The sequence below is a fragment of the Haliotis asinina genome, chromosome 1 (assembly GCF_037392515.1).
Source record: "Haliotis asinina isolate JCU_RB_2024 chromosome 1, JCU_Hal_asi_v2, whole genome shotgun sequence".
In the NCBI taxonomy this organism is placed as follows: domain Eukaryota; kingdom Metazoa; phylum Mollusca; class Gastropoda; order Lepetellida; family Haliotidae; genus Haliotis; species Haliotis asinina.
In genome coordinates, this window is record NC_090280.1 from 83,920,490 (window position 1) to 83,945,799 (window position 25,310).

Sequence of the window (25,310 nt, forward strand, 5' to 3'; positions counted from 1 at the left end):
CTCATTCACTCTCTAGTTTCACTCACCATACGACGTGATTCGAATGACTTTAGTGAGTTTATAATACAAGACTGAGGTGTTAGTGGGTTGACGTCAGACCGACGGTTAGTGACCGAAATATAGAATTCTAGGGAACCAAAAAACTCCATTTAAAACAGAAATAAGCTCCCGAATTGAGAAGCTGAGGACTAGAATCTAGACTTCGCTCACATAGGGCTTTTGTATAATAAATACTGATAGGACTCGGGGAAAATAGATTGGGTCATGGACATGGAGACCCAAAAAGTTGACCGTACTTTACGTCTCTCCAAATATGACGTCAATCAACGGATATCAGACTGGAATTTATTTAACATTTACCTTGATATCTAATCAGACAACAAGGGGTAATTTTCCAAACACGGGCCATGCAACACGTTATGTATACTTTAATTGCATATATACCCCCTGATTTTATATGCACATTATCATGATGTGAAAATCGGTGTATCCAAAAACCCGTCCACATCAGACGTTGACCTTCACCTTGATGTTTTCTCGCCCAGAAGCATTCTGACAACTTTGAAGGTATTCGAAACAGCTTTCATCACAGAGCCTGGATTGAGCTGAAAGAACTCGCTCCAACAATCTAGATAGAATACATCGACGATCTTTCACCAAGTATGTCAGCCTACTCGTGAAACAGGACTCTACCACCTGTATGTCGAGTATACAGGAGTAGCTGGTCCACAGATACAGTACTCATGACCTATCTCATAAACACTAATGGACATTTTCCCTGCTGTGTAACTGAACATTCTCTCAAAGATGAAAAGAACTTGGCTTGACCCTCAGTGGCAGGATTAACACTTAGTCTCTGAAAAAGCATATTTTTCTCAGAACGTAGGAACCATATACATCGATAAGCAGGCCTCCTGGGATAATGATATTATTAATATTCTCCGGAACGTTCATGGTAGTTTAGACTAGGCAGCGCTTCCTGGTAGAAGTCTAACTGCCTGGACTGCGTTTAGAGGCGGCGAAGGGTCCCGTTTCACAACGCTACCGTAGCGCTACGATTGTCGTACCTCCTATACTGTAACACAGACTTACGACAGTCGTAAAGCTGCGATGGCTTTCTGAAACGGGTCCTGAGCTTATGATGAACCTTACCCGCCTGAATGTGGAGGATCACCCGAACCATTTTCTGCTGCATTCTATTTTTAACCTGTAAAACATAATAATATTAATAATTTATATTTATGTAGCGTGTGATTCCAGTCCCTGAAAGTCTTATCAAAGGCTCTTGACAAGAAAAACACCTCTTACATTCAGTATTCAGAGTAGAGTGGAAGCTGTCTAAACCGGCATCTGTCCAATTCGGCAAGTTGTCAACACCAGTATAAAGTCTCAGTCCTACCGCTGACTTGTACACTTAGCATCAGTTGTACAATCCAGCACGCTGTCTTAACCGTACTATTTCTTCAGTCCCAACGAGACAGCTTCCACTGTATGTGGTCCTGGAGGAGCACACTGCATTTTGAGCGTTTGTATTACAGAAGGTCGGGGCCTGGAGGGAGGGAAAATAACATTGAGACGATGGAACAGAGTTGGGGTGTCCTGCCATGGTCACTATCACCATTCTATGAAACCTGCGACATTAATTGTTGCTGTAGAGCTGTACTGTTTAAGCGACCAGGCGAGTAGTGTATGGAGGTGTTAATTATTTCCTGACGGCGAAGTACAGAGGGAGTAACGGCGTGTTGTCGAGTGCTGGCCTTTGATGGTGGTGTTAAGTGGTGCAGATGTTGTCATCGATGTCACCACCGTTACGGGAGTAATGTTTGGACGACTGACAGGACAAATTGCTCTGAACTTTGAACGTTTTCACACAGAACTTGGCAAATAATCTACGTAAGTTGGTAGAAACGTGCGAAATAATGCCAACAAATGGTGAACCTCTGACCTTCCGATCGAGGTGTTTCATGGTTAAAAACTTTCTGTTTGTTCGTAAGTATGGGACGGTTGGTTAGCCTTGTGGTTGAAGGGTTCGCTTGTCATATCGAAGGCCTGGTTTGGATTCTCAAATACAGTGGATGCTCGCAAAACCGGCATCTGTCAAATCCGACAAGTGTCAACACTAACATAAAGTCTCAGTCCAGTCTGAGGGTTGTACATTTATCGTCAGCTCTGCAATCCGGCACGTTGTCTAAACCGGATTAATTCTTCAGTCCCAATGAGTCACGGTTTAGACAGCTTCCACAGTAGGTTAACATTTAGCTCCGAAACCGGTGTCACTATGACATTACTGGAATATTTGCGAGTGAATTCATATCATACAACGCATCGGCAATGTTGCAGCCATATATAGCTGTAGACAACGGTGTAACCATCGGAACGTTTTACCGCAGACCCAAATTCAGTTATAATTGTTGAATTGCGTCTATTCCGTATTTCCCAATGCGTGAGCAATACTTATGCGCAACAGACAATGTCCTGTAAAACGGAATGTTTGTGGAAACGTCGTAAAAAAACATATGTTTGCTCATTTATGTAGTCTTTATACCCATGGACGTAGAACTCGAAGCAAAGTAAGCTCTGGTTCTGTGCAGCTTGGCTGTATAAAGAGACCACTTATCCACAGTGCCACTTGACGTTCAGATGAAGTCTTAAATATCAGCGTGAAGCTCATTCCTAAAGAAACCTAATCTCACTCACTCACTCACTTAGATGTCAAGTACACCGTGGGAAGCCTATGTTTGGTGTCCTAATGAAATTGCGCTAAAAGCGGAGTAAAACACATTCACTCTTTCACTCACTCACCTGCATATCACCACTTCTATTCAAACCTAAAAATCAATTTTGGATTAACAAAGTTTCATAGTTGCATTTTGAGCTTTTATTGCAGTGTTTTCCGCAAAAGAAGCCGACCTCAAGTATACGACAGGCCCAAGTTAAAATAGAAACGGTCATTTGCGTTTATCTCGCATTTCCCAGCGTGTGAGAAATACTTTTGAGCAGCAAACAACAACCAGTTAGTTACGGGTTATTACTTTTAAACGATAACGGTTGTGCGCGCGACCTTCGCTAAGGTGATAAATCGCTAAATGATTTACGAATCTAAGGAAATGGTGACTGTTTATCTCTTCACCTATTTCTGAAATATAAAAAACAACGTTCCTGACTCATAACACACCACAAAGTCATAATGGCTATCTCTTTACGACCCTAGGTCCCGAGCCACAAAGCGTTCGTAACTTTACGACTTGTCGTAACTCTATAGTTTACCAGAGGCTCACGGAAGTCGCGGCGCTACGAATGCTTGATGGCTCGCGGCCAGGTTTTACGGAATCTGTTTGAGAAATCTCACAAATCAGGAAGTACAAGACTCCCATCTCGGGTGTAAGTTCACACACGTGTGACTTGGAATTGTGTTGTTATTACACCGTTGAGATGGGAGGTGAAGATCTCACCTGGAGACAGGTGTGTTTCAGTAGGGCAGTTGAAAATGCTCGGTATGCTCCCTCAGCGTGTGGAGAGGAGGCTGGGGAGAAACGGGCCCTAGAATTAGTTTGTGATGGAGAGAGAGTGTGTAGCTCGTTATATAACTGCTGATGGCAATGGCAGAACGCTGTGATGGAGGTGAGTGGAAGAGTGGATGTGTTACACAGCCCCCTGTCGGGTTTGTCATAACACCGGCAACAGAGGATGGAGATTGGTAAAGGAGAAGGAAGCCTTGGATGTTGTAGAGATGAGATGCAGTTGGTTACAATGCTTGCAGCATCTACACGGGACTCCTTCGGCTCGTGTGGTTTCGGTGATTTGAAAATAATAGCTGTCGTCTTGTGTAATGAGAGGCGAAAAGAGGGAGAAAGGTGATAGCAAAGAGAGAGAGAGACAGAGCGGGTGAAGGAGGGAAAGAGCGGGAGAGAGAGAGGGTACAGAGAGACAGAGGGGGAGCAGAGAGGGGGACAGAAAGAGGGAGAGAGAGGAAGAGAGAGAGATACCCAACACATCGTGATGGAGAGGGCCAAATATAGGGGAGAGAAAATATATGTATGATAAAAAAGGATAGATAAAAAGATTGAGGAACCACTGGAGATGTACATGTACATCCTGAGGCCGAGGTAAGATAAAGAAAAAATAGGGCGAAAAAGAAAAGAAAATATGATTAGATTGTTCTGATAACAACGAGTGATAGAGAGATAGCTGAAAGATAGTCGATAGAGCGGGGAAATAAGCGAATACAGGAGTAGTATGTAAATGAAGAGATAAGCGAAGTGAGACCAATCACACATAGAAACCGGGTTAAAAATATACAGAGAAATACAGAGAAAAATAATATGACAGAAAAAAAGATTATCGGCGATATATAAGGTTCCGAGGTGACGAAGTGATGACAGACAGACAGATAGATAGATCGATAGATAGATAGATAGTAAATAGACAGACACACGGATATATACAGACTAATACCACGTAAAATGTTTCTTATTTTGTTCATTATTAGCCACAATCAGACACTGCTAAGCAGTATCGTGTCACCCGCAGTGTAACATATCAACATATTCCGAACGCTACCTTCGCTTACAAGGAAGTCCCTCAGGGACTCCTATCGTATAGCCTTGGTCCAAGACTGTTATGGAAAGTCCATGGGTGTGTCGCAAATCTATCTTAATATATGTTCAGATAAGCCGATCTCAGGGACACCTTGTTCGTTAAGTGTATGCAAGAGGTTTTGAAAGTCAAGAATACAAGTAAACAATTTTGTTGTTTAACCGTGTGCCCAGCAATATGACAGCGGTCTGTAAGCAATCGAGTCTTAAACCAGAAAATCAAGTGATCAGCACCATACTTATCGAGGTACCTATTTGACATACCCTTTTCCAACCCGAATCTTCAGGGAGATGCAGTCGGGTTATACATATAATATCAGTTTCTTAGTTCTTTTTCATTCACGATCCGACACGGTGCTTGCCCTGTTTTGTCCCGTGGACTAGGTGTGAGCACGCCTTTGTTTACGAGAATATGAGAATCTGGCTCACTGGAGGGTATCAACACAGAGGAAGCGAAACGTCATAAAAGCTTATATTTCAACTCCGAACGTCCAGCTATGTCAAGTATGCTCTCCACTTGTCCCTTGGGAATTATATCGTACTTAAAATAATTAATACATAAAGGGACTTTCTAAGCAGAATTACCAACTCGGGCGGTGGGAGCTCTAGAGCCTCAACATTTGTATCTAGTTACAACCGTCTGTTTCGACGTTTCGCCGACCAGATCCACCGACTATAGATATCACACATGTACCTCGTAAGTGTAACCCGTATCTATAGAGAATTGATGCGTGAAGACGCACAGATACAAACACGTCAGGTGTTGCCGAGATTTAGCATTAAACTCTGAAAATAATATCTCCAATAAGGATTGAGTGAGTGCAGTTCTCGAGATAGCCACTCATGTCGTTTTGGTTCGTGAAATGTAGACTGGTTGTGATTATTTACTTCGTGTTATGAGATCAAGTGCTTAAATCACACCGTCAAGCACCGAGCAGAACGAACTCAGCGCATGATGAATGTGAGCAATGAATCTATGCGATGCCAAGTGCCGTTTCCTGTGATTGTCAGCGCCAGATTCAGTCAGGATTTCCCTTTCTCTGATCTCTCTTCCTTATCGGTTGATCTGTTTATATCGGGAATTTCATATTTGGTGAAAATAACTAACAAAAGGAAGATGAGTGATGATGGACGTCGAAAAGTGTAATTTCACGCTGGTGAAGATCCAGGTTGTAACTGATCTTCAGCATCCGTGCTTGTCATAAGAGGCGAATGATATGATGAACATGGTCGATGTATATTATCGTATCCCAATAAAGTAGATCGATGTTCATGTTGTAGGTCACTGGATTGTCACTTTATTATTTGCAGACCGCTGCTATTTAGCTGGAATATTGCTGAGTGCAATGTAACATTCAGTCACTCACACTTACACAGATTGATGCTCATGCTGTTGATCACTAGATTGTCTGGTCCAGACTCGATTGTTTACAGACTACCGCCATTTGGCTGGAGTATTGCTGAGTGCGGCGTACCACTAAACCTACTCACTCACTCTTACACAGATTGGTGCTCATGCTGTTGGTCACTAGATTGTCTAGAATATTGCTGCGTGCAGCGTTAAACAACAACCAACTAGCCAACCTGTTTCCCACGGTACAGGCCATGTGACACTTGTCCGCTCAAGTGCATAATAAAAACTGTTTCAGTAGGCGCCCCTGAATCATCAAAACAAGTTTGAACTTTACAATGGATAACATTTTTTAAATTCAGTGCACATAACGACCCTGTTCTCCTTGCGCCTGTCTCAGTAGGTCAGGTCACATTGCCTGCCGGAAGTTCATTCTTTGTAGATTTGTACCCTCTCCGCTTCAAAGGGTTTCGACTGTTTGCTTATTACATTGACATGCACTTTGTAATGGTGATATCATTTACAGATCACACTGGAGATATTATAAGTGCCTTGTGAATCACTTAATTATAAGAGACACCTTATTACTGAGATCGGCTATGGCAACACAGACAAATAAAAAACAGCGTTATCTATTTATTACATGCAGAGGTATTTACATAAGCAGGTTTTGTTTGTTTACTGATCGGGATTTTTTAACAAAATATAACCAATATAGTCACCATAATTGAAACCACCCACTTTAAGGTCGTTTCTGACACATTGCAGAGAGTGTGAACAGATGAGTCTTTGAATCTGTCAAAGGTAATGAGGTTCATAAACATCTTGCTGTTTTATGCCGCTCTCAGCAATATTTCACCTACAGTTGAGTTTTGACCAGTCAGTCAAGTGATCGACAACATGAGCACGAATCTACGCAACTGGGATACGATATATGTCAAATATTTCAGCGAGCCTGCCCGCCCGGTCCCGCTAGTTGCCTCTTGCCACAACATGGGTTTGCTGAAAACAAATTCTAACTGGTTCTTCACGGGTCTGTTTTTAAACAACCGATACCAGTCTGACAGTCTCCAAGTTCATTGTCGGCTGAAACTGTTTTCAAAACCGTCATAAAATTTACAACATTAAGAGCATTTTCAAGTTAAGATCAGGAATGTTTTTCGAATACTCACGTTTTATTTCTATTGAAGTCGAGGGAACACACACATGTATAATAAGTAAGTAGCCGTTTGGTTAAAGTGTTTGCTCGTCATACCGAAGGCACGGGTTTGATTCCCCACATGGATGCAGTGTGTAAAGTCCGTTTCTTGTGTACCCCGTCGTTATATTACTGGAATATTGCTAAAAGCGACGTAAAACCATACACACTAACCTTCTCACTCACTCTAGCCTTTCAAGATGTAAGCGGAAAGTACATCTGAAGACGCCAATGTGTCAAAGAGACAATTTGCTTTTCTAGTCCTGTTCCTTGAAAGTTCTTAAAAGCCATTTAAACTATTACAGATTACCTAGGAGACTTGTACAAATCCAATTTTGACTCTGCTGTGTCTCATACGTCGGTCCCAATTACGTATGACGATGCTCATGCCGTTGATCACTGTATTGCCTGGTCCAAATTCATTTATTTACAGACCACCGCCATGTAGATGGAATTAACATTGCGTTAAATATGCTACCAACCTAAAAAGAACCTCAGACATCGAATGCTTTGTGGAAGGGTTGGAGCTATAGAAAGTCCATCTGGTTAAACCATTCTATAATCACCGTCTGAACATACTTTCAACTCTTTAGACTAAGAAACAGTATTTTAAGTCTCTCTGATATTTCTCTGTTCCAGTTTTCTCTGAGGTACATTCCAGACTTAGAATGTTGGTCTGTCTCACAACTCCTTAAATATATTATTTCCTTCCCACCAGCCATAGCTTTCAAACGAAGCAAGTATAGATTCATCTCGTGTACAGAAATATGAATGTCACACCACACGGAAGTTCCTCTTAATGTTAAATGGGGCTACGTATTACCACCGTATTAAGAGACTAGTGGATTTCGCCACGTGCAGTTGTTTTATTTTATTATCAGGGATGGAACAAGATTAATTCATATATCGTAAAAGTTAACAACAGTTTTCCGGTTTTCCAATCCGAATAAAACCAAATTGACTAGAAACAAAGTCATACCCTGTACATATAAGCGCTAATGTTTACAGCCGTGATATTGATAAAACAGGGTATTAAAGACAGTTATATCACCAAACAGGAGTCTTAAATTGCATCTTCATCTCAAAATAGCGCAGACTGAAGCACAGCAAGTAGAGCCCCTTAAAAACCTAGCATCATAAACGTTGCAGTTGTCACGACCTACATCTGACAAAAGTACTTGATGTCGATGGGTGTTTGATAAGTGTACTGAGGAAATCTGCTTTGAAACCCGGGGATTAGTCATACTGTGAATGCATGGACGGATCTTTGACGTGTGTGGGAAATGTTTCAGATCTTACACAGTCATAAAGTAACATATATCCAGATATTCAGTCCGGTGAAGCGTGTGATTTCGTGCTACTTTTAACAAGCAGGTATCTCTGCACAGAGACATACCCCGACAAAGAACCCTATGATTACTATCGTATCTTTACCTATGTTTAGCTGCTTTTTACGTGGAATGACGATCGGACCCTAATCTGTCGCCATAATGCCTGTTTGTATATATATTCTACTGGCGAGCTGTCTGTATAATAAACGTTATTTAAAGAGGGGGTTGAATTTGCAAAATATCGTAGAGGAGTTGACGCCGCTGTTTAACATGCCACTGTTCACCCGATCGTGAATGGGTACCCGGTGGGGATGGTGGTGCCGTACTGTTAAGTCTTGGAATCTCAGGCAGCTTCCCATCATCGTCGTCGTCGTCGTCGTCGTCGTCGTCGTCGTCATAATAATAATAATCTCCCATTTGTAAATGGTCAGATTGATCTGAATAAGTGTTTCTCATTCAGACGCTTTAATGACAAATATATTCGAATGCAAACCTCAGGCAAGTATACACTACTTGGATAGGTCAAGATTTTTTCCCCATAACGGGCAGTTTTGATAAAAGCGTATTGTATATCAAAACAGACTTTAATTTTAAAATATTTTCTTTCAAGAGACCAAACGTTAGTACTCTGAGGCCAATGCGTACCTTTGCCTGTGATCATTGTTAAAAAAATGAAACGTCACTCGAGGCGCTTTAGCGAACCGTATAGAAAGGTGAACGTTCTGTCATAAATACACAGCACAAAGAATACCACGGTAGCTGCGAAAGAAAAATTGCGTTTAATATTTTAAACGTGTCACAAGAAATGCATAAGATATATGTGCATTTGTGTAGCAGCACTATGGGTACAATGACATAGGGTACACACCGCAAAGCGCCATATTGTTGCACCGTAGTCCATAGGAACATTACCTGACACAGAACTTGAAGAAAGTGTTTGTGTGCTTGTATAAAACAGCGTGTGGCGGCTTTCATCCTATTTAAACTTTCTGTCATTGATCTGATTGAAGTGGAAAATGAATGTTTTTCCAAACATATGTTCATGCAATATTCATGTTGGTTGATATAATCAACATATCTCACGTCACATACTAGGTGTTGATACCAGATCAACAGTTTTCGATCTTCGCTTTTGAGTACATCGTCGTTAGATTGAGGGGTTGGGCGTTTCGGCACGGGAGTTGGCTTTGGTCGGATAGAAACATTCTCATTCATATGTCATTAACGTCATACAGAAGGAATATGTCCTGATTGATATTTGAACTGTAAAGATATTGCTTTGAACGAAGGCTGAATGTGCAGATTTCAGGAATATTCCATTTCATTTGGTTTGGGTTATCTCCCCTCTGAACCGAATTTCAGTCTCGTCATAACATTAGACCCTGGTCACAAAGGAAACCCTTAAATAAATCGTAGAAAGTGTGAGTGAGTTTATGTTTATCCCAATTTTAGCAATATTCCAGCAATATTACGGCGGGGATACCAGAAATGGGCTTCACACATTTTTCCCACGTGATAAATCTAACTCGGGTCATCGGCGTGAAGAAAGAACTTGGATACCCGTTCGTCCCATCAAAGTTTGGATGTTAAACGATTTTGAACTCGGGAATGTGTATAGTCCGGTCAAGCGAAGACACATAATGATGACAGGTGACTTGGTGACATAGTGACATGGTGACATAGACGACTCGACCTACTGTGCCAGTTGTGGAACTAATGACATGAAAAGATAACAGATGCGAGTCAGAACCAGCTCATACTTTTGTCATCTCCACATTGGTATGACTCATTGTAAACAAATTAGTCTAATGCTTAGTTTATGAAAATCTATAATTTTCAAGAAAATACAGCTAAGTTGAAAATGACTTCCACTGAGATGGAAGGTTCAGATTTAACGTGACACAAATGGGACTCGAGTCATATAGAGCTTTTATATTAAGGAAAGTCTAGGGGAGAAAAGAATGTAGTTCAATGACTTGAACGACAGACCAAACTCTTTATAACAGTGACAATGTGGGTATTTGTATAGCGCTACATCCAGGTACTGATACCCGTTCATGGCGCTACAAATATATGCAGGAGAAAATAGTCAAAACTATACACAGACAAAGAATAAGAAAACATAGAAAGTGTAATAATAGGCGAGACAGAAAAAGTGGAATTCTGGAGACGATTTAAATGTGGCCAAAGATTTAACATTCTTGATGTAAGCGAGCAGGTTGTTCCAGAGGCCGGTAGCCGCGTGTTGGAATTAGGCTGTCCTGCAGACCCTGAAGCAAATATATCCAAGAAAACCCACGCAAGTCTAGAAAATGTGTCAAGTCTAGATTTCCCTAGCTTAACTTCTAAAAATGAAGAAAGCCTCAGGACCCCATTTCATTACATATTTTTAATTATGAACTTTTGTCAGAGACTAGCTGTTAGTCTATGTTGGAATGATCGTTTCCAACAGGATGACAGTCGAACTTTAGGCATGACAAGTACCTTGTGCTCCAAGACAATCACGTATCTGGAGAGCAAGTCTCTTCGGGAATGGTTCCACAGGGTACGATACGACTTGGGAGGTAAAATAATTCATCATCACGTCTAGTGATTTATCATAGTTAAACGTGCAGGTAACGTACGTCTGAACACATCAGTCACCGTGACATACAACAAAGGATGAGGCAGCGGAACCATCATTTGTTCCAATGTTTCTTCCGGAAGAAACGTAGCTCATAAAACTAATACTGCTCCCAAAAATGTTTTTAGCAATTAAACTGTCACTTTGGACAATAACAAGTCTCCCCATCGTTAGGTCTGCTGCTTGACTACAAGCGCCTGAGACAGACACAAGGCCTTCACTTCACCCTTACCCCTCTCTGAATGGCTTTACGAAGGGAGCTAGCTTCACGCTCGGTGAGTTTGAAAACCGTGGTAGGTGGCACTCCGCCACAATATAGAGCACACATAGTTCCCCGAACGTGTATAGAAGATAAAACCACATGTCTAAACTGTTAAACAAGACTTGCTTGGTTTGAGGTCGTCAAAACTTGGCCAAAACGTAAATACGAGATTTCCCCACAGACTGGTGTACTTTCTTATTTTACAAGCCTGGCACTTGGCCTGGCCTGGCCTGACTGATGTTTAAAAACAGTTGTTTAAAACTTTATACCTATAATAAATAAAATAAAATCTAATCCAAAAGGAACAACGAATAATTCTTAATTACAGGAAACGAGACAAGTTAAACGTCTCAGTCCGGTCAGACTGGAGTTAGACATTTTGAAGTTGTTATCAATGTTTTGGAAAGAGACTGTAGCGCTGGCGAAGCTGTTCGCAATATATTTTTTTTCGATATGGCTATTCTTAGCACAATCCTGTCAAAACTTAGTTTGATAATATTTCATGAACCAAGTTTGTAGCTCTATTGGCAACCTATCTGAAATTGTTTGTTTAAACACTCATTATCTGTCAGCGGTATGTATATTTATACATATCTAGAACGTTCAATGTCAGGGGCTAAGGTTTAACCATTTTAAAATGAAGTTTTTAGTAGATGAAAGAGCGTCTATAAGCCCTCCAAAGTCCTTTCCATATGTATGCATAACCTCGAGATTAAGACAGCACGTTTTCAGGAAGAGATGTGAATATGTTGCCATATTACTGGTGGCATCATTTGAAACAGTTCATCGATAACTTGCTTATTCCAGAGACGTTCACCTGAATAAGTTACTTTCTGCATTAATATCGCCAAATTGATGTGGCACGTGGGATAGCCTAGGGATTAAAGCGTTCGTTTGGCACGTCGAAGACCAGGGTACAAAGTGTGAAGACATTCCTATTATGCTGTTTCTGACCTCCGTCGGAGTATCCCCTGGGATGTAGATATGCCATTAAATGTGACCGTGATTTTTCAGCCTTTGTTGTGATTTATTTACTTTCGGCAATTTTCTTTTAAAATCAGGAACAAAATAACTTCTGAGAGTGTGCCTCAGATTTATAGGTTTGCTAACTTCTTCAACATAAACAAGCTAAGAAGCAATAGAGATACAACAGCGAACAACCCCATCTGTGAATATAACCTTAATGAGGACATGAATCCATGTATTTTTGGTTTGCGACAAATATAATCCAGACAGAACTCTATATATACAGTCAGTCTACACAGGTCCACTAACCATTCGTCGCAACACATGCACAGCATCTAACAGCTCTCTATCTGAAATATGTAAAATAAGATCGGTATGAAACTCAGATGTTTATGATCACTTGTAATTCGTATCGTATTTGTTAACTACACGATAGGCTTTGTGGGCCAAATACTACTGAATGTACTTCTGTTCTGTACTCTATTTTGTTTCATGATGAACCATGTAAGAAGTTCATCATAAGGGCTTTATGAGAACAATACATCAAGGTATATTGTCATGGCGTCAAGTAGTGGTGCCCGCCTTGTTGTTACGTACTACATTTTCTTTCATGATGAACCATGTAAGAAGTTCATCATAAGGGCTTTATGAGAACAATACATCAAGGTACTAGTACATTGTCATGACGTCAGGTACTGGTGCACACTTTGTTGTTATGCACTTTCTTTTCTTTCATGATGAACTATGTAAGAAGTTCATCATAAGCGCTTTATGACAACAATACATCAGGGTATATTGTCGTGGCGTCAGGTAGTGGTGTACACCTTGTTGTTGTGTACTGTGTTTTCTGATAATGGTTTCATTGTAGACAAGAGACGTTTGGGAACATTCCTGTGTCCCTCTTCCCAGTAACAGTTAGATATGCACCTTTATCTTTTATATGACAATTAGTACCAGAGTAAAGTTAAATGTTTGAAATTTAGATATTGTGAAAATGAAAAAATGGATGAATGAATTGATGGATGAAGGAATGACGTTATTGATGAGAATGAACAAAATGTTGGATGATAATGAATGACTAAACAGAGGGATGACAATGAATGAATTTATTGATGGGAATAAATGCACTGGTTGATGAGAGTAAATAAACAAATGTATGATAATGAATAAGTGAACGATTTTTCATGAGAATGAATGAATGAACTGATCAGAATGAATGAACTGACGGATATGAGTGAATGAATGAATGAATGAATGAATAAATGAATGAACAGATACCAGGGTAGTTCTTCATTTCTGGCAAGAGGTGAGGCAAGCTCTTTCATTCTAGATGAGCTGAACCCGTTTTCTAAAATATTCTCAAGGATCTAATAAAAAGACTAGCATTTCCCATTAAAGACCATGAACAACAAAAACCAGTCTACGAAGGGGATATACCAGGATTACCTTAAGAAGCGAAGTTAAGCAAGCATTGCTGCAGAGAATGTCAGGGCGGACACGGAGTATCTGGAAAGAAAGGAAAGCTTTGCACAGTTCGAGGAATATAATAAATAGCCAGGCATTTCACTATTAAATCTTAATGGAATCCCACGTTGTGTTGTATACAAACCACTGAAGTGTTACAGGGCTGCACTGAGTGTCCGTGGGGTTTGAGTCTATGCTAGTAGATGTATCAACTCATGGCCCACATTTTCTGGAGTATTAGAGCCATAAGGATAATCCTTACAAAGAATGGATGCGACCTCATAAATAGTGCATTATCGACGAAATGGGGGCAATAGTACAAGGGCAATAGGTGGAACGTATTTTTTTAAATTTCGAAAATTTTCCACTTAGAAACACCAAATACACGTTACCATTCACAGCAAACTGATATTATAACGGACTCGAAGAAACCGTTTATTGCAGTTCGTTGTTACTGTCAGTGTAATCATAATCAATATGCTTCAGTCATTTCATGGAACTTAATCTACAAAAGTGGATCAGAATTTCGACTTAATGTTACTAAGAGTTAAAACTATTGTGCCATCGGCTGTTGTACTTCAGCTTGACTTTAAAGCATTTACAGCTGCTTGTGTGACACTTGCTGTGTCCAGGGTAGCCACCCTGTCCGTCTCACATACATGAAATGAAATTTCATGAAATGATTGAAATAAATTGATTGTTGTTACACAAAATAAAGACAAATGGCTAAACCTCTTAGTAATGTCACGAAATGACTGACATTTGAGTCATTACACAAAGTGACTGTATCATAAGCAATTCAGCGAAAATAATCAGCGAATGACATGGACCGAACAAACAGTTCGTTATATTCGTAATGTCGTTATCAGTGGGTCATGGTAAACGCTGTTTACTGAGTATGATCCACGTGACCTGTTCATTTAAAGATCAATACATATCAGATTAAATCACACCTACAATAATACTGAAGTTTTTGTAAAACATAAATACGCTATATAATTGTTTATTAATTATGTGAGCGTTACGTATTCATTATATTAATTGTGTGAGCTTTACGTATTCATTATATTAATTGTGTGAGCTTTACGTATTCACATCTGTAAAGTTATTGTATAAAATGCATATGATTATGAACTGTGTAAACCACATTAGATTATCTGTAGTAGTACATATGCCACCTCTGACGTTGTTGATAAATACGCTTAAAAGTGCATAAATCGCAAGGGATTATGCCATCTTCTGAGCATTAAAATGTGAAGTGTAATTAATTGATTAAGTTTTAAATCATATATTAACTCAAAAATTCAACATCATAAACAGCTGCTCATGTTTTAAAAAATCATCAACGTAAGCACACACACACACACAAACACACACACATACATACATACATACATACATACATACATACATACATACATACATACATACATACATACATACATACATACATACATACATACATACATACATACATACATACATACATACATACATACATACATACATACATAGTGTAAGTATTCTGAAAGAACGGTATGGAGCGAATACGCTGACGTGACAGAATATGTTGTTGTTTAATAATGAAATGTATTAACTGTTGTAAAGCTGCATTCAACACTGCAAACAATGGTCCCGAACTCCATGAACAGTGTGAATGGAAAGACCATTAAAGGTACTAATCTGTGCTAATCCAGCTTAATGGATTACCCTACAGCACGACGCTGAACGCACAGGCCAATTGTCGCCTCGTAAGTCCTTTATTGCCCTATAAACCTTAGAGAGGAATATGATGTTATGCATATATACTGCTGTATTATATCTACAAATTTTCTTCTGTGTGAATACGGTTAACATATGCCAAGCTGTTCAATAAGAACTGCTGCCGAAAGGTAAAATGTGTGTGCGAAAAGCGTGTGGAAGCGTTCGTCATCATTTCAGCAAGGTAACACGGGTGTTGTTTTCGTGTACTGTTCTACAAAGACATTCACGTGCTTCAATAATCACCAGTCTATGTTAAAGAAAGTGCGTAACCTCAGCTCTGAGCGTTTTGTGAAGCGGGCATCCGGCATGTAAATCCATCCCTCCATTGGCCCACTCATGCACCCTTAAACATCTATCCATCACGCACCAACAATTCACCCATCCACCATTCATCCATCCAGCATCTATCCATCAAATATCCAACCATCCATCCATTCCTTAATCCATCCCATAATTCATCCATCACCCAAGTACTTGTATAGCACCCATATCCGTAAACAGCTCAAAAGCCCTTCAGCTCTAAGATGATATTGATGTGACATTGAGGTAGATGCTTCAGTACAGAGACATGTCCTTAGATTTGATTTATAAACACTTAAATCTGGTTGTGTTCTGAGGTGAGATGGAAGATTGTAGTTGTAGGCTGTCAGCAGTTCAAGGTGGCCCCGTTCAAATGGGCGATGGTCATACGTTTGTGTTACAGTCTGAGCGTCACACGATCCTTGGCCCTATTACATCGAGCGATCTCAGAACAACGAGTGAGTGAGTTTAGTTTTACGCCGCACTCAGCAATATTCCAACTATATGGCGGCGGTCTGTAAATAATCGAGTCTGGACCAGTCAATCCAGTGATCAACAACATGAGCATCGACTGTAGGAATTCACTGACGAAATTCCAATGCAATTCACTATTTTGATCTGTACATACATACCGAGTTTTTCCAGGTGAACAATTGACTAGACGGTGCTTATGTTTAGGAAGACGCGACAGGATACGCTCACCTTTTCAAAAACACCTGGACCCTTATTCTCCAAACGTTCGTAGCCCTAAGAATTCTTAACCTTGATGTGTTAGCCAATGTGTTAAGAATGGGCTTAAGAAGTTCGTTGGGCTACGAACGTTTCGAGAATAGCTAGTCAGGTATCATCGCACATTTGATAGTGATTCATAAAGACATGCTCTGTCATGGTGTTAGTCACTGAATTGTCTGGTCCAAGCTCGATTGTTAACAAACTAGATCCTTTACTCTAATACTGATGAAACAAATACATTCTCATGACATAGTCAGAAGACTGACTCTCAGGTATTGGCAGAGCTTCTGTTGGATGCTGAAAGGATCTGGGTGCTTCTATTTACAGTTACGATAAAAATTGTGAGCACAGTGTTATGATCATTAAGTCGAAACGGGCCGTGTTTCATGAGGCCTCACAATGGTGTCCTAAATGCAGCGCCTAGAACCCGACTCCAGTTGCCATCGAAACCTACGGCTGATTTCAGCGTCTTCACCATCTACAAGCCTGCTCAATTAACTTCTTTTTACCATTCACTTCATTTGACACTTTCTGTTTTTCTAAGTTCCTTCCTACTTGTGTTCCACTCTTCGTTTTGTATTTTTAAAGACAGCAGTCAGACAGTTTGCCAAATACCGCGTGTTTTCTCCCAAACTTTAGGTAGAGATGGAATGTTTTCGAGCACAGCAATGTTCCTTCAAGTATAGCAACAGGAACGTTCCATGTACTCAACCTATTTGGTGTGTTTTCGTTGCCAGAATGAAATAACAAAACCCCTTACGTGATTTCAGTTACATAGTTTTTTATTTCTTCCTTGGTACTGGAAAAACGTTTCTCAGTCACGTTTATTGTCCCAGAAAATGCAAGTGACATTTCTGGAGCTTTAGAAAACACGAAAAGTTGTTATATTTTAGCATTTTATTTTCAGTAAATCAGATTCAGTGATACTCCGTCACTTCCCTTACTTTGTCTACCATGAATTATGTACAAATTATCAGAAGTATGGCAGACTGTTTTGTTTGAAAGGGAATATATTTCTGACAGGTCTTCAAGATATACAGTTTTTCTCTTAAAGAAGGTGAGGTGAGAAGCGACATATAGAGGGAGACACAGTATTTTTTACAGCATGTTGTCTTTACAGGTCTGTTTAACTGAAATATACCGCCCGATGTTCTCGACACAAGTGTCACCCATTACATGATAGTACATCTCGCGGTCGTGTTGAGGGCCCGCAGGCAAAGACGTCAGAACAGCTATATGATTGATGGTCTCCCAGTAGGTTACAGAGAGCTGATATTGTAGGGACGGGGGTCTTAGGATTTTGTGTGGAGAGTAAATATTGTATAAGCCACATCTGCAAAATCGCATTTGAAAAAAATAACATCAAGGAGCCTATATGTGTTTTACAAATAAAAACTCTAAAGTTATATTTTTTGTAGCAGTCGATATTTTTCTTTTTATATTTCAACAGTCTTAAGCGTGATCATTTTTTTTCAAATATTTTTGTAACACGAATATCGAAAAGTGTGTGAGTCTCCAAACCGACGTGTTATGTCTTTGTGAAGTCATTTGGACGTGTGTGAGTCTCAATGCAATGTTTCACCAGCAGGTGAAGTACATACGTGTGTGAATCTCAATGCAATGTTTCACCAGCAGATGAAGTACATACGTGTGTGAGTCTCAATGCAATGTTTCACCAGCAGGTGACGTATATACATGTGTGAGTCTCAATGCAATGTTTCACCATCTGGTGAAGTCGTATCTACGTGTGTGAGTCTTCCCACCAATGTGCGTGTGTGATTCCCCATACAGCGTTATACCAGCTGTTGTAGTCTTACGTACCTGCTTGTGTCTCCCAACTAATACGTTACAGTGTGGTGATGTTGGGTGGATATCTGCATGCTCACAACATGATTAATACATAATCCCATTACTGGGAGGCAGTCAAACTGGCAATCTGCATTACCTGGGATAACACATTGCTCAGGCTGTCTATCACAGTTGCAAACATCATGAACCGGGAGTAAGCATTAACTAGTACTGGTCGACATGTTTTTAAACAGCAGGGTCAGTGAGTAATTCATTTCACCGAACACACTGCATCATCGAAGTGTAGCTCACTACTCGGGTAGATGTATGCACAATGTCACCATACAGTAAATACAAGCAGTAAAACCCTTTTCACCTTCGTAAGAAATCTCGATTGTACAATTGTGACTATATCATGAACAGATATGTTTCAACAGTATTACAACTGTATGATGTGGTTTTTTTTGTAAACAAATCGGGTCTGAACCAGACAATACACTGATTGATACGATCTATACTCACAAAAATATACGACTTTAGTTATAAATGTGCTCATGTAACCACGATTCTACGACAGGTCTGAAATGTTAAAAAACCCCAAATAACCCAGGGCTGAAAAGAAGTTAAGATGGAATAGAAATAGTGGATTATTAACCTCTGCCCTTGACTATTCTCGACGAACTATATTGATATGCAGATTTTCTCTCTCTATCTCACAACGTGTGAAGAATTTTTAAATGCGTGGAGTTAAAGATGACATTTGACCTTGTATATATCATTATGCATTAAACAAATAATCTAAAACTGTTCACATCAAGTGTTTATTAACTGGCATTAAATCAAATTATCATAAGATGAATAATATTGGAATTAGGTCCAAAGTAAACTGCATATAGGTAGGGCTAAGATGTTAAATGTCTCCTTAAGAACAATCTAAGTAAAATGTGACTGGCAAACACTGTTGTTTGAGATGATTCTGTTGTCTATTTGACTTCGTATCCTGCCGATTTTCGCAATAGTTTTGTGTTCTTAAAAGTACTGTCACCATTTGACGTATTCCACGCTCCTGTGAAATTGAATTCAAAGACACTCGCATATGATACAGATTGCCAGGCCTAACAGCGAAGATGGAAGGGTGTTGCTCTAACAATGAACAAACAAAGCAATTAAATGTGAAAAAAATTGGTATTAGCTTCATAGGCTCAGACGGCTTCGCTCCCCCTGCTGACATTTTGATAGGACTATGTTCATAAATACGGTGTGGTCCTTTCATACAAGAACGGCCAGCTGGCAATGACTGTATATCTGATAACAACTTTTAACTTACCCACATTCAAGGAGCTTTGTCTCCAGTTAACCCCCAAGGGTTCATTTTGTAAATTACGTACAGTAAACTTCTAGCGGGTATACGGATTTTTCCAAACATTACATGATAATCTCGTATAACTTCCACCACAATCCTTAACGTGTTATGGCCTTTCACTGTGACACGAGTCTTTAGCTTTGTGTTCATGGTGTGACCACGTTTTCATGAAGGTTTACATACAGACATTGCATTGTTCTTGATACAACAGTAAAGAGCTGAATTGAAGTTTTACTTTACGTTATGATGTGAACATACTTTTTATGTCTATACACAGGCATTGCGTTGTTCTTGATACAACATGAAAGAGTTGAGTTGAAGTTTAACATAATTAAATGAACACATTTTGAAAGTCTTTGTACGGGCATTGTGCTGGTTTTCATACAATATGCAAAGAGCTGAGTTGAAGTTTTGCGTATGTGAAGACATTTTGAAGGCTTATTCACAGGCATTACGCTGTTCTTGATGATGCAACATGTAAACTGCTGAGTTCAAGTTTTGCATATAATGTGAACATTTTGAATATATATATATACAAGCGTTGAGTGAGTGAGTGAGTGAGTGAGCTTAGTCTTACGCGGCATACAACAATATTCCAGCTATATGGCAGCGGTCTATAACTAACCGTGCCTAGGCCAATATTCCAGTGACCTCATAAGCACTGTACTACGCAGTTGACAAGCCGTCGTATCCTAATTACGTCGGTCGATGTTCATGCTGTTACTCACCGGTTTGCCTGGTCCAGGCTTGATTTAGAGACTGTCGCCATGTAGCTGAAATATTGTAGCTGAGTGAGGGTGGGAGGGAGGGAGGGAAGGAGGGAGGGAGGGAGGGAGTGACTTAAAACAACCATCTAGTCTATTCTAGGTTGTATCTACTCGAGTTGTTGTGGTGAAGTTAACAGTTAAGTGTATCGAAAGTTGTGCTCTTAACCTTGTATAGAATGCAAGTTATGTGATTGTTTTGTTTCAAAAGTAAGCAAATAGGAGTTAGGCACTCCACCGTTGCTTAGAACAGTGGCGTAAACATACACTGGGTTGTGAGTGGGAATTGATTTATATGTTGTAAAGTGCATTTAAAAATCCTCACAAGGCCCGGCGTTGTCTCGAAATGACAGGACACACTTGACAAGATGTATAGCAGGTTGTGCGGAGGAGTAACGTAACAGAACAAGACCGCTTCAATCTCGATACGGGGCATGACATCTCTGTAGAACAGCGTTTGACAGCACGTACGAGCTGAATACAAAACATATATCTCTGCAGGAAACACACGTTGTCAGGAAAAGGAGTCAAGGACTTCAGTGTTGCGTAAACATCTTAAATCTCATGTGTGTTTTGTCTGATCAGTCTGAATATTCAGCTGGGATCTTGCATGTTTCAGTAAAGGGTCAGGATGACCTCCATAAATTGTGTCTGATTCAGGCAGACCAGTGATAAGTAACCTTAGGATTGAACTCGACTTAAGGTAACGGTGACTTACAACTGTTCAAGGGAGAACGTGGCTGTTTGGAGGAATGGGTACTTGACGTCCATACATCACGTCATGGATTATACTCACGTCATCCAGTATACGATCCAGTCTGAGACACCAGATCTCCTCATGGAAGATCCGTACCCGCCCTGATGCCCGTGACAACAGATCGCGTCATGGAACGTAAGAATTCCACTACGAGATCGGCTAGATCAGCTATGGGCTATGGCGTCCGACATTGCTTTTTACGTCATGAAATGCAATGTATGACGCCCGAGACTGCTGATCACGTCTTGCAAGCTCAGCTACAAGCCATCACGTCCGGACTACAGAAGATCGGTTCCTGCTATGATGTCCTAGAATGCAGATCATGTCATGACTGCAGATTGCAGATACCGTCATGGAAGATCAGTACCCGCCATGACGTCCGAGGCAGCAGGTCATGTCGCGGGATCGTCAATTCTAAACACTTAACATCTTCCTCTGGTAGTGTGCAGGTAGCCGTGTGATCCCAAGGCAGACATCTTTCAGGGAAAAAAGAAATGCTGTTTTCACGCTTCCTTCTATACTTTAACAGGCTCTGTTGCTCCCCTACCTGACCTTCATGAATATTTAGGCATCCCAGCCTGACAGGTGAAAACATCTTCGTGTTAACTGACCTTAAATTATAACATGATTTATAGCTGTTAAGGCAGAGTCTGTAACAGACGCGCGTACCGGATTAACGTCAGTCGTGCACTGGATTAATCATCTTTAAATCACATGTGGATTAATAGTTAATCAGGGGATGTTCCGTTCGTTAAGGACACATCACATGTAGTGTCAAATTCCATACTGAATGGCTTGACAATTTGTTTACTTTAATTTGTTGTCAGATACCCTTTTCCCAGGGCAAACTGTTCCGATGTGTCTTCTCATTCTTTTCACAAGACAACGTGTAATAACATGCCCTGACAAATGCTATTTCTGATTTTTTCTGATGTTTTCGAGGTAACTTGTCCGATTTGTCAGCTGGTGATATGTTCTGGGTCACATGTCCCGATGTGTCTACTTGTGACATTTTCTAGGTAACAGGTCCCGATTTGTGTGCTGGTAATATTTTCTGGGTATCATGCACCGATTTGTCTGCAGGTGGTATTTGCTGGATAACATGTTCCGATCTATCAAACACGTCTACTGGTGCTATATTTTGGGTAAGATATCCCGACGTGTCTACTGGTGGGATGTTCTGGGTAACATGCCTAGATGTGTCTACTGGTGGCATTTTCTGGGTATCATGCACCGATTTGTCTGCAGGTGGTATTTGCTGGATAACATGCCCCGATTCGTCTATACTGGTGGTATTTTCTGGGTAACATGTTCCGATCTATCAAACACGTCTACTGGTGCTATATTTTGGGTAAGATATCCCGACGTGTCTACTGGTGGGATGTTCTTGGTAACATGCCTAGATGTGTCTACTGGTGGCATTTTCTGGGTAACATGCCCTGATTTGTCTACTGGTGGTATGTTCTGGGTATCATATCCCGATGTGTCTACAGGTTGTGTATTCTAGGTAACATGCCCAGATGTGTCTACTGGTGGTATTTTCTGGGTAACATGCCTAGATGTGTCTACTGGTGGCATTTTCTGGGTAACATGCCCTGATTTGTCTACTGGTGGTATGTTCTGGGTATCATATCCCGATGTGTCTACAGGTTGTGTATTCTGGGTAACATGCCCAGATGTGTCTACTGGTGGTATTTTCTGGGTCACCAATTTCAGTTCACTTCTGATGATCGCTCACCTTGTCACATGTCCACAGATCAACATTCACAAAGTTATACATGTGCACAATGTATTAACAATGTTTTGTCATATATATTTGTCATCATATATAATATGTAAAAGTATTTCAGTGTTTGAATGTGTTGACTAAGCAAAATGAATACTAAAGTTAGCCTAAAAATCACTTGCCTGAAGCCAAAAAAGTACTGAGGCAAAAAATTTGCAAAATTCATGAATAATTCCACTTTATCCAGATCATTTCAAGTATTCACAGTTCACATGATGCAGCAATTTCACCCAAAATAATGTTAGTGAAACACGAAGCAACTGCCAGTGTACATGGTTATTCTGGAATTCACTGCAAATATGCGTGCATTGCAACAGTTACAAAAATAATTGGCTCCGGCAAAAACTCAGAGAATTTTTGTGTATGCTGGCAATGTTAGTACTGAACAGGAATTCCCTCCCGACATGTTTCAATGGCAATATTTTTTCTTCTCTTTCCAGGGATGCAATGGAGTCCTACAGGGTGAGTAGTGTTTACCAGCCTGCGGGGAACTTTCACGACCTTGTGAGGCCACGGTTATATAGCTAGAATATTCTGAGGGTGGCGTTTGCCAATAAACACATATCAACTATCAAAACTTCAGAGCTAACTCAACTGGAGGGTGCGATACACCGCTCTATGAGTCCCGTGAAGATCCTGGTTGGAAATGGCCGTTAGTAGCCCATGCTTGTAGTAAAAGTCGAATCTGAATAAATCGATGCTCATACTGCTGATCACTGGTTTGTCCGGTCCAGAGTAGAATAATTACAGATTGGTGCCATTTACCTCCAGTGTTACTGAGTTCGGTGTTAAGCAACGAACAAACAAGCAAAATCATTCCTCAGCACCATATCATCCAGGTATGTCTACTCTTCCCGACATTCTAACTGTGTCGTAAAAAAATGTAACGGTTCTTTTATTTATACCGTTCCTCATGTCACGAGACGCCAATATTCACATGACTGCAAGGGCAGAGTTGATGGTAGTGTGGTACGGAAAGAGCTTAAGAGTTTGTTAGCTGTGCCGCTCTACATTCGGAGACTGCGTGCATCAGTCACGACTCACGCTGTTGGCGGCGTTCCTCGCCACGAAAAAACGTCAGCCCCGATGCCCGAGGTTGTGTCTACAGAAAGTGGGCGCATCATGTGAATAATGTTTACCTAAGAACAGTTTTGACAACAGTATTACAAAACAACTCACCCACCAAAAGATTGTTCTGATAACGAATCCACGTCTTTTTAAGTGAAGGCCCACTCAAGAGAATCAATTAAAAACACAAGTCGAATCCAAGGTACACAGGCAGTTTAATGATTTAGCTTATCACCTCTCAATCTATCGTCGGACGTGCGGCTGATAATACTGTCATAAACAAATAAAGACGGCATAGTTTGGATTGTAAAACGTACCTAGGAGCATCAATTATATGCTAAAACGGAAGTAATATATTACACTACAATAACTGTAGCTGTACACTAGCTCACACTTTGAAACTGCACATTGTAATGCTTACCAGTGTCTGTCCTTCCTGCATTTGGAATACAATAACTGACGACAATGTTCTGACCCACCTTCATTGTACTGTAACTATACACCAGTATCTGGCCCACCGCCACTGTACTGTAACTATACGCCTGTATTTAGGCCACTCTCGCTGTACTGTCACTAAACATTGTATCTGGGCCACCCTCACTGTGCTGTAACTATACACCAGTATCTAGGCCACCCTCGCTGTACTGTAACTATACCCCAGTATCTGGGCCACCCTCACTGTACTGTAACTATACATTGTGCCTGGCCCACCCTCACTGTACTGTAACTATACACCAGTATATGGCCCACCTTCACTATACTGTAACTATACACCTGTGCCTGGCCCACCTTCACTGTACTGTAACTATACACCAGCATCTGGCCCACCCTCACTATACTGTAACGCCCACGGTGAGTGTGCTGTAACTACACACAAATATCTGTCCCACCCTTACTGTACTGTAACTATCCACCAGTATCTGTCCTTCCTGCATTTGGAATACAATAACTAACGACAATGTTCTGACCCACCTTCATGGTACTGTAACTATTCACCAGTATCTGGTCCACACTCGCTGTACTGTAACTATACACCTGTTTCTAGGCCACCCTCACTGTACTGTAACTATAACTAGTATCTGGCCCACACTCGCTGTACTGTAACTATACACCTGTTTCTAGGCCACCCTCACTGTACTGTAACTATAACTAGTATCTGGCCCACCCTCGCTGTACTGTTACTATACACCTGTATCTA

General features: G+C 40.6%; 1 protein-coding gene across 2 annotated transcripts in view; it reads left to right on the top strand.

Annotated features, from left to right (window-relative positions):
* LOC137298282 (cartilage matrix protein-like) overlaps nt 1-25,310 on the top strand; it is a 46,120-nt gene that overhangs the window by 4,706 nt on the left and 16,104 nt on the right. For both annotated transcript variants that reach the window (XM_067830470.1, XM_067830478.1), the window contains exon 2: nt 23,485-23,506. In XM_067830470.1, the coding sequence (XP_067686571.1) occupies nt 23,485-23,506 (22 nt within the window). The remainder of the gene's footprint in view (nt 1-23,484; nt 23,507-25,310) is intronic.